Consider the following 12,018-nt stretch of genomic DNA (forward strand, 5'->3'; position numbering starts at 1 on the left):
TAATCTGAGCTTGTGCTCCATATCTAATGAACTCGTTGTCAACGGGTCATTAAACACTCATCTCCTCCTCCTCAAATGAGTAGTAGTTATGGCATCTGAAGGACATTGGGAGATGCATTGTCCAATAGTGCCAAGGGTAAGAGTGTAATAAATGTTGATGTATAGGGAGGTGACATCAACTGTGATGAATAGGGATATAGGAGGTAAAAGGGTAAGAATAGTGGAGAGTTGGTGAAGGAAGTGCTTGGTATCTTTGATGTGAGAGACTAGGTTTTGGGCAATTGGTTGGAGGTGTAGATCAACAAAAGAAGAAATTCTTTCAGTAGGGCCACAGTAGCCAGCTAGTGGAGCATCTAGGATTGTTAGGATTATAGATTTTAAGGTGTTGTTGCAGTGAGAGGGAGGTGGCCTTCAGTCAGGTGGTTACTGTGACTCACCACAACAGTGGTGGAGCCTTCATCTGCCGGGAGCATGATTATATCAGGATCTGTTTCAAAACTATTTATGGCTGCTCTGTTGAAAAGTTACAGTTCTTGGGAATCAATTTGAGGAAGGATGGTGATGCCAAGCTGAAGTTAAGGTATTCCTGAATGGTGATCACAGAGTGGTAAGGTGGGGGGGGGGGGGGGGGGGGGGGAAGCGAGGCTCATGGTTGGATAGTGGTCTGAACTAGGAGAGGCAAAGTTCAATGTTGGGATTAGGTTGGCTTTGATGGGAGGGATTGGTGACAAAGTAGTGTTTGCACTGTAGGGATTGGGGCACAGCTCTTTTTTTTATCAGTATAACAACCTATCAGCTGTCCACTGGAATGAATGCCCACTGCCAACCTGTGGGTAATGACTAAGTTGACCACCCAGTGACACAGACAGCATGCAGTTGAGCACAACAAGCTCAATTTAAGTGGCTACTTCACATCTCTGGCCATCTGAATCCTTCCATAAATCACCAGCTTTCCTGGATTGTGCAGATGGAAGTTATCACATCCTTCATTCTTGTAACCCTCCTGGCATCCATCTCCGTTAACCCATTACACCCACATTCTTCACCCAACAATTTGCCCTTCCTCTGTCCTGTTACCCCTGCCCAATTCACATCTCCAAGTCATCTTACTGCTGCCTGCTGGCGTGCTGCTCCCTGCTGGCTCTGACACCCATACATCAGATACATAGCCCATGCACCTGCCATTTACCTGCCTCCCACCTCTTTCCCTCTTCCCACCCCTTCTAATCTACCAACCAAGCTGCGATCCTAGCACTGTGCATACATCCCACATTATGCATGGGCACAGGCAAGTGTGAGTGTGTGTGGGTATGTGCTCTATTTCATGAAAGTATTACTCTGCAAGCTAGCAAGTTTTCCTTTTTGATGGGTGCCTGTTGACGACTCAACATTTTTGTTTGTTAGTGAGTGGTCTCCTTTACTCCTAAAGTATAATAAAAATGAGAACAATATAACTGAAAATAAAAAATACATTAGAAATAAGAAGACAGACAATTAGTAATTGTTCTGTCAGTAATAAATAAAGTTTCTTTAATATGAGGAAATCGTGAAAATCAAAACATGTTTATTGCTATAAATAATGCACATAGACAAAAGAAAAATGATTTTATTTTCAAAATCTGTATAGCTGTCCACAGAATGTGGAAGAAAATATAATTCATGATTCTCTGTTACAAGTATTCCATCTGTTACTGAATCACAGAGATTTTTAGAAATTGTCCTTTTTACAATAAAAGGGTGAGAGCTATACAATGTAGACATATCCAGAAACAAATATTTGCAATAAAAGAGAAATACTAACAAAAATTAAACTCTTATAACTTAGTATTGATACCAATTGCTGTAATCTTATATACATAAAAAAATACACAATAAAACAAAAATAATCTTTGGTTTTATAACAACTTAAATAGTATCCACATTCAGTGACAAACATCATACCTTTGATGTTTCACTACTTCTGGAAAGTCAGAATTTGTTCACTTTATGGTGGAAAATTCAAGCAGAAGACGATAAAATATGAAAATTCCATATTACAAACAAAAATAGGAAGAGGATTTTGAAACACATTTAATTTATCTGGAAGAAAATGATATGGCAAAAGACTTAAGGTACATCCTATGATGTACTCCTTTATCGGTTTTCCCACCTACGGCTCAGTCTGTACTGAAACCAAAACATTTAAAGACTGGTCTGTGTTTTTCTACGTAGATACATACTCAACTAACTGTCTGGTTATTTTTTGTTAACACTTTTTACTTTTACCCTAATTAATTATAGCAGGTGTGCTTGTTACCCATATTCCTACAAAACATGGCTTTTGATTTCATCCAGAAATTTTACAATGAATTTGGTATAGATGGTGGTTTAACATCTGTCCACACACACACACACACACACACACACACACACACACACACGATAGGTGTGTGTGTGTGTGTGTGTGTGTGTGTGTGTGTGTGTGTGTGTAGGGAGGGGAGGGTGAGGGGGTGTGTATGAATTGTTGAAAGGCATAGTTTCAAATGATGTTAACATAAAATTGACATGTTACACATGCAGTCTTATATAACAACAAAAAAGTGGTAAATGACTAGATTCAACACTGCACTCTAGTTAATAACTGTATTATATAGTGCAAAATGTTAGAAAGAATCAATCACCTGAATTGTTAACAGGAAAGACTCCCAAGAATGAAGAAGTTTTATTTCAAGATTTAAGAAAGGTGATGGTACTATGCAACCAGTCTGATGTACCAATTAATGTAAAAAGGCAGGAGCAACAAAATGCTCCAGTTATAAAAGATTACGATCCAGTGAACCTCTTGGGATTAAACCACCATACAATAAAGGAAATTACATTGCATTTGACATATTGTTGTTAATCTGAGAAGATGGCACAATAAATAGTTTTTTTCCCACAGTTTCTTCACAAGGAATGTATAGATATCTTTGCCAAATACACATGCAGTGTGCTTGAGAATTCTCTAATTTTAATGGTGGTAACATTTGGAACTGTTTGATGCGAGAAGCCTTGAGTTAACTTTTTTTTGAACATATGTTGTGTTCACCTAACACAGTAACCAGTTGCAGACTTGGTTAGTTATAAATAATGAGTAAGTAACATGATGCATGAAGGTCATTATCAGATCTGTGAACTGCCAATGACACAACAGCTACATGAAATGAAAATAAAAAATGACAAGAAAATAGATGGCTACACCAAGTATGATGATAGTTTTTTGTACAGGCAAAATAGTTGGACACACAGGCACCATAGCAGATTGTAGTGAATATGAAGTCTATTGACTGGACAGGTGTCTTACATTACAGTTACAAGAAACTTTTAGCAACAGATTGTTGTTTGGTGTCTACTTATACATTGCTATTTTTATTCTGTCTCCCTTCCATTGGTATTCCTCACTGGTTAACTATGCAACTTATGATCCTTCCACAAAATGCAATAAAGAAGTTTTCCACCTGTCCCATACATTTCAGATTCAGTGCTTACTTCGTATGTTGAGTTTTTTAGCCCACCAATGCTTTTCAAATGTAAAATAATAACTTGTTTCAATGGACAGAAACCATTTTGTAATGCTATACTGAACATGGGTAACAAATGTTTTCCAAAAATTGTAACAATTTTTTTCAAATTACAATAAAATGCATTAAACATCTTACAATAGACATTCAGTTAAGGATTACGAACATGTTTCACATCAAGAAGCAGTTTTATGTCTTATCCCTTGGAGTACATGTGAAATCTGAAGTTAGTTTTTCCTACATTATATGGTAGGAAATGAAATTCACGAGTGAATCTTCATGCCATTTTTGAAACAGAATCCAACAAACAAACAAAAAAGCAAATATTATTTAGAGCTTTGTTCAACATTGTAACCTGTAAGGCCTGTGAAATTTACAATAACAATGTTCCAATGTTCTGAAAATATTATGAATATTAAACTTCCCTTACTTGCTTACAGAAACTTTTGTGCAGTACAAAAATAGATGCAAATGTTTGTTAAAATTTTCATGAGATTAAACATTTTTTAAAAGAACTTCACTCCAAAAACTCCTAAATATTATGACTAGAGCCACTGCTTATAAATATGTGTAAAAATAAGTATGATCATCTGTCTCTCAACTCATGGCTAGGCCACATTTTTCGTTTTGAATGATATACTTCATTCATGTTTCTTCAGCTAACTCTTTTCTTCCTTCTGAGCAGCAGTTCCTTCTGGTGCCGGGACAACTTCCAAGGATTTATCCAGATCCCATGCAGAATCTGAAAGATAAAAATCTACACTGTAGAGATTAAAATCTAAAAACCATCAACCTATTACCTGCAGACAAACTAATTGGTGCATAGGTCTACAGAAAGATCAGATGATAACTTGTAGAGTTTGACCTTTCACACTTCTTCTACACTACTGGCCATTAAAATTGCTACACCATGGAGATGACGTGCTACAGATGCGAAATTTAACCAACAGGAAGAAAATGCTGTGATAGGCAAATGATTAGCTTTTCAGAGCATTCACACAAGGCTGGCACTGGTGGCGACACCTACAACATGCTGACATGAGTAAAGTTTCCAACCGATTTCTCATACACAAACAGCAGTTGACCGGTGTTGCCTGGTGAAATGTTGTTGTGATACCTTGTATAAGGAGGAAAAATGTGTACCATCACGTTTCTGACTTTGATAAAGGTCGGATTGTAGCCTATCATGATTACGGTTTATCGTATCACGACATTGCTGCTCGCATTGGTCGAGATCCAAAGACTGTTAGCAGAATATGGAATCGGTGGTTTCAGGAGGGTAATACGGAACACCGTGCTGGATCCCAATGGTCTCGTATCACTAGCAATTGAGATGACAGGCATCTTATCCGCATGGCAGTAACGGATCGTGCAGCCACGTCTCGATACCTGAGTCAACAGATAGAGACGTTTGCAAGACAACAACCACCTGCACGAACAGTTTGACGATGTTTGCAGCAGCATGGACTATCAGCTCAGAGACCATGGCTGTAGTTACCCTTGACGCTTCATCACAGACAGGAGCGCCTGCGATGGTGTACTCGACAACGAACCTGGGTGCATGAATGGCAAAACGTCATTTTTTTTTGGATAAATCCAGATTATGTTTACAGCATCACAATGGTTGCATCCGTGTTTGGCGACATCATGGTGAACGCACATTGGAAGCATGTATTCATCATCGCCATACTGGCGTATCACCCGGCGTGATGGTATGGGGTGCCATTGGTTACACGTCTCTGTCACCACCTGTTCGCATTGACGGCACTTTGAACAGTGGACATTACATTTCAGATGTATTACGATCCATGACTCTACCCTTCATTCGATCCCTGCGAAAATCTACATTTCAGCAGGATAATTCACGACCGCATCTAGCAGGTCTTGTACGAGCCTTTTTGGATACAGAAAATGTTGGACTGCTGCCCTGGCCAGCACATTCTCCAGATCTCTCACCAATTGAAAACGTCTGGTCAATGGTGGCCGAGCAACTGGCTCATCTCAATATGCCAGTCACTACTCTTGATGAACTGTGGTATCGTGTTGAAGCATGGGCACCTATACCTGTACACACTATCCAAGCTCTGTTTGACTCAATGCCCAGGCATTTCAAGGCTGTTATTACGGCCAGAGGTGGTTGTTCTGGGCATTTCTCAGGATGTATGCACCCAAATTGCGTGAAAATGTAATCACATGTCTTTTCTTGTAAAATATATCTGTCCAATGAATACCCGTTTATCACCTGCATTTCTTCTTGGTGTAGAAATTTTAATGGCCAGTAGTGTAGCTTCTGCATACAAACACACACTTGTATACAACTGGATACAGATCCCTGGCAACCCTAACCCTTGATGAGTAATAATCCAAGGAGATGAACGGGGAGAGGGGGGATGACAGAAGTAGGGCAACACAGAGGAGGATAGGGGATGGGAGAATGTGTTGGAAGATAAGTGAGTTAGACAAGTAGCTCTCAATTATGAAAGCGAAACTGTGGATTTGTAGTGATAACAATCATGAAAGTTGGGTGGCAGAATATGAGAGAGAAGTGAACTGAATTAGAATGAGAGAAAATTAGTGGTATAGGTAGAAAAAGACAAGAAAGGATAGATATAATGTATCCATTCACATTTCAGATTGTTACAACAGGTTCACCACTGCCAATGACAGCCTTCTGGCTTGATGTGTGCTTGTCCTGTATGGACTGTATAATGTACTTGTGTAGACAATGAGGTACAGTGAAACACCAAGCTGACACTGCATGATGCAGTACATAGGCATGAGACACTCTACATTTACTGACAACTGGGTGCATCTACATCTTCATCTATGTCTACATCTACCAGTGTAAACCATACAGGTTACGCCAAGGTAGGATGTTAAATCTAGAAATTTTTTTATGGTCAAGCCCCCTACCTCCACAGGGGCGACAAAAAAGAGCCGTCGGTGTCCACATACGTACAACTTCTCCATATACCACCAAAATGTGCAGTCAATAACAAACAAGCTTGCAGAAATCAAACTCCTATTCACAACAGACCTACAATACGTAAATGTCATTTGCATTACAGGACATTGGCTGAAACCAGACCAAATTAGTTCAGCTGGCATACCTGTTTACACATTAGCTTTCCACTAATGCAGGAAAACCCAGAAATGTGGAGGTGTTGCCCTATTTAGAAAATATTCCGTAAACTATAGAAGTTTTGACCCGTTTGACCACTTAAATAAAGAAAATGATTTTGAGGCAGCTGTAATCGAAATTCTAGAAGCAAATATAATCATAACATGTATCTATCGTTCTCCAACAGGCAATGTATGTGTCTTCCTAAAAAACCTTGAAATACTCCTAAACAAACTCCACCAAAACAAAAAGGTACTAATTTTATGTGGTGATTTCAATGTTGATTTCCAGTCTACAGGGCGTGTGAAAGGATCCCTACTGAATCTCACTAACTCATTGAGTCTGAATCCCACAGTAACATTCCCCACAAGGTGCAAAAACAACACCAAAACCACACTTGACCAGATATTTGTAAACTGTCCCTACCTCAGAGTAGAACCTCTGGACACAGGCTATAGTGATCACTGTGGCCAAGTCCTAAACCTTACAAATGTTCTCCCCTTAGACTGCAACAACAAATACACAACTAAAGTAAGAAACTATAGCACTGAAAACACGAAAGTCTTCAATGATTCCTTAGCTGCAGAAACATGGAACGAAGTATATGAAGCAGACGATACAGACAACAAAATGGAATCATTTCTAAACACATTTCTGTATCATTTCAATATTGCCTTTCCTCTTAAACTCAAACGCACCACATCAAAAGAACCCAATAAGAAGCCATGGATAACAACTGATATAAAGATTCCCTGCAGAAGGAAGGGAGATCTGTTGAAGTATCTAAAAAATAACAACACCATCCCCACCCATCTGAAGAAAGATACATCAAGCAATATGTCAAAATCCTTTAAAAAAAAGTCGTAGTACTAGCAAAGCAAACAGCAAATGACAACTATGAGGCAACATCCACAAACAAAACCAAGGCAGTGTGGAACATTATAAGAAACGAAACAAATCAACAGCCATGTAAACATGAAAACACTATCCTGAAGCACAACACCAGAGTTACTAAACCACAAGAAATTGCAAATATCTACAACAGTTACTATGAAAATATTGTTAAAAATCTGTTACAAAGCTTCAACAAACCCACACCCAACAGACAAAACAAAATAACAACTCCTGAGGAATCTATATTCTTCTGGGAAACTACTCCTGAAGAAATTTTACTAAGTGCAAAGTACCTCAACAATAAATTCTCATCTGGAATAGATGACATCCCTGATTTTATCGTCAAAAACTGCATTAACAAAATAGTTCTCCCACTCTCAAATGTGTACAGCTCATCGTCGATGGCAGGTACATTTCCATATTGCATGAAAGTGGCTAAAGTCATCGCAATCTTTAAGAAAGGTGAAAAACTCAACACAGAAAATTACAGACCCATTTCACTGTTACCTGTGTTTGGTAAACTTTTGGAGAGACTAGTTCACCAAAGACTAATAAATTTTCTTGATAAGAACCAGATACTATCTGATGCCCAGCACGGTTTCAGAAAAAACTAATCCACGACAGAATGAGATTTTCACTCTGCAGCGGAGTGTGCGCTGATATGAAACTTCCTGGCAGATTAAAACTGTGTGCCCGACCGAGACTCGAACTTGGGACCTTTGCCTTTCGCGGGCAAGTGCTCTACCAACAAAAAGCAGTTGGGATCTTTCTAGATCTGTCCAAGGCATTTGATGTCATACACCACAAGATTCTTCTCAACAAACTGGAGTCATATGGCATCTGAGGCAACCCACTAAACTGGTTCAGCTCATATCTGACAAATAGGAAACAAAAAGTGTCAATAAAACATAACAACCAAGGACATATCGAAACATACTACTCTGACTATTGCAATATTACACAAGGTGTGCCCCAAGGCTCAATACTTGGACCAGTGCTCTTCCTTGTGTACATAAACAACCTACCGTCAAACATCAATGACAGCACCAGTACATTCTTTGCAGATGATACCAGTATCCTCATAACAAGCAAAAATGAACATGAACGCCAAGAGGCCATAAATGGAAATACAGACAAACTTCGTGATTGGTTTGAGAAAAACAAGCTCATAGTTAACACGAAAAAAACCACTTACCTAAACTTCCACCAAAGATCAAATAAAATTGTGCCTGATATGAAATTACACGGTTCCCAAATATCCCCAAATACAGAAACAAGATTTCTAGGCCTATGGATTCAGGATAATCTAAAATGGCAAACACACATTAATAAAACTAATAGTAAGCTAAACCAAGTGTGCTATGCCCTATGAATACTTGAATACTGCATAAGCCCAGAAACTGTTCACACAGACTACTATGCACAATTCCACAGTGCAATGCAGTATGCTATTATATTCTGGGGAGACTCTACACATAGCCCAAACATTCTTCTCACCCAAAAGAGAGCTATAAGAATAATGAACAAGGCAAAGCCGACTGATAGCTGCAGACTTCTCTTCCAAAAGTTCCTCATCCTACCCCTTGGCAGCCTGTATATACTAGAACTATGCAAATTTGTAAAAAGTAATATTACAAAATTTAATAAAAATGTTATTGTCTCTGACTATGGTACTCGACAGAAAATGGAACTCCATGTTAAAGAAATGCGCACCTCTGCCTTTAAAAACTCTCCCTTCAATGAAGGCATTAAAATATACAATAGCCTGATATCAGAAATAAAAACAGTAAGTCCCTGACTGTATTTAATAAAAAATTAAAATCATTCCTACTTTATCATTGTTGCTACAGTGCAAGTGAATTTCTGTTCCACATCGATGGAAAGAAACATGAAACAAATTGCAGCATGGAATTTTGTAAACAGTAAAACATTAATGCAAGTATGTGCAAAAATCTTGGATCTGTATCATCTGCTACTAAGCAAATTAAGTGCAAAAAGAATATCCAACCAGGTACTGTTGAATATATATGTTAGAGGAATATAGCACTAAAATACAAATGTGTAACTGAGTATGTAATTTGAGTGTCCATAAATTTGCATGTCTATAACTTCTCAGAAAATATGTATGTAAACTCATGTTTGTGTAAACTTTTGGCATATTACTTCATACCAGGAAATTATCACAATGTCCAACATCAAATGTATGTTTCTGGATCACCATGTGCATGTCATGTACAGTATTGATTCAGAGGACAATAACTAAATAAATAAATATTCTGCCAGTCACTTTATGTTGTTCGCTAAAGAGTACTTCTGCTACCGTTATCTTTTCCCCTCTTTCCTGTTCCATTCATTAATGGTGCACGGGAAGAATGATTGTTGGTAAAGCTATGCATGAACTACAATTTTCTCATCATGATCATTTTGTGATACGTATGTAGGAGGAAGTAATATGTTGCCCGACTCACCTTGGAACATATGCTCTCGAAATTTCAACAGTGAACATCTCCTTGATACATAAAATCTCTCTTGTAGCATCTGCCATCAGAGTTTAGTGAGCATCTCCGTAATGCTCTCTTGCTGAATAAATGATCCCATTATGAAACAAGCCACTCTGAGTTGGACGTCTTCTTCTTTTGATCAAACTTGGTAAAGGTCCCAAACTGATGAACAGTGCTCAAGAATCAACTGAAAGAGTGATTCATCAGACACTTCCTTCATGAATGCACTATGTTTTCTAATGATTCTCCCAATGACTCTCAATGTGACATCTGATTTCCTTACAATTTGTTTTATGTGGTCATTCCACTTTAGGTCATTCCAGAGGGTTATGCATAGGTACTTTGGGGTAATTATTATTACCTGTGATTTGTCAGTAATAGTGTAATCATACTGAAGTGAATCTCTTTGTTTGTTCATGTGTAATATGTTACATTTATTTACATTTAGGGTCATATGCCAGTCCCTGCATCAATCATCAATCCTCTGAAGATCTACCTACATTTCAATACAGTCTCGTTCCATAAACAACAGTATCATATGCAGAATGCCTTTTTGAGCTTCCATTATTTTGCACACATTAATATATAAATAGAAGCAGCCCCATAACTTTTCCTTGAGATACTCCTGAAATTATCTTTGTGCAGTTTGTTCTATTGAAAATGATATGTTTAGTTCTGTCTACAAGCAAGTCCTGTATCCAATCGCCAATCTGGACCAGTAATCCATAAGCTTGTATTTTGTCCAATAAGCAACAGTGCAAAAATATAATGAATGCTTTCCAGGAAGTAAAGGAAAATGGCACCAACCTGAGCACCTTTCTTTACAGTGCCAACCACAGACCTCATGGACGAACAGAGCAAGCTATGTTTTGCAAAATTGCTATTTGCAGAATTCATGATGATTTTTATAGGGGAGATTTTCATTCTCCATGAACATCACAATGCATGATCATAAAACATTTTCTATATCAACATCAGCAAAATAAACCTTTCATTATGCACAATTTTTGATGACTTTTCTTTAAAGCATATATGACATGTGCTCTTTTAAAATCACTAGGTACCCTTCACTGCTCCAGTGACTGACGATTAACTACTGTCAGAAGAGGATCAAGTTCCTTTTTGTAGACCCTCACAGGAATTTCATAGGGTTGATTTGCTTTTCCACTGCTGTGCAGGTTTGGATGATTATCTATTCATGATTACTTATCCCAGTATCTGCCATTTCAGCACTTGTGCAGCGATTACAAGGAGGAACTGTATTACGACCTTCCTCAGTGGAACAATTTCGGAAGAACAAATTTAGTATTTTGACATTCTCCTCTATCAACTTTGTCTCAACACCAGTATGGTCACTGAGGACTTAACAGATGATTTCGATCCACTCTCTGACTTAACATAAGATCAAAACATCGTAGGATTTATTGTCAGATTGTTTGGTAAAATTTGACTTTGAAACTAATTAAATGCTTTTTGCATTAGTCTCCTCCTGCTCATTTTGTCTTCAGTCAGCTTCTGCTTGTCTAACAAGCTTTCAGTTCACTTAAATCTGAGATGAAGCTCTCTTTGCTTTCATAATAACTTTTCTGACACATCTAGAATGACGGTGGGTCTTTTCCATCTAAATAGCTAAAGATCAATAAAACCCCAAGATCCTGTAAAATTCTACACAGAATTTGGAACAGATTAAGTATCTCTCTTCACTATAATTGATAGATGATCCCTTAAGCACAGAAATGGTCCCTATGACTGGAAATGAGCACAGGTCACATTTATAAATAAAAAAGGAGAACTGACATGCACAATTACTATACTGTGTCACTCACTTCTGCCTGAATAATCTGTCTGAGCCAGAATACTAGAAAAATTTTGAGACCAAATGTTATGACCCACCTAGAACAAAACAACCTTCCACACGGAAATTGTCATCACTGATTCTAGAACAAATTTTAACTCTGCAGCA

At 38.1% G+C, this 12,018-nt stretch overlaps 1 protein-coding gene across 1 annotated transcript in view; it reads right to left on the reverse strand.

The window, feature by feature from the left end:
- Positions 1–1,588: 1,588 nt before the first annotated feature.
- Positions 1,589–12,018, reverse strand: part of LOC126281494 (ADP-ribosylation factor-like protein 13B) — a 187,673-nt gene continuing 177,243 nt past the window's right edge. The window contains exon 9 of the mRNA XM_049980503.1: positions 1,589–4,281. Within this exon, the coding sequence (XP_049836460.1) occupies positions 4,199–4,281 (83 nt within the window). The 3' untranslated portion in view covers positions 1,589–4,198. The remainder of the gene's footprint in view (positions 4,282–12,018) is intronic.

The sequence above is a fragment of the Schistocerca gregaria genome, chromosome 1, assembly GCF_023897955.1.
Source record: "Schistocerca gregaria isolate iqSchGreg1 chromosome 1, iqSchGreg1.2, whole genome shotgun sequence".
NCBI lineage: Eukaryota > Metazoa > Arthropoda > Insecta > Orthoptera > Acrididae > Schistocerca > Schistocerca gregaria.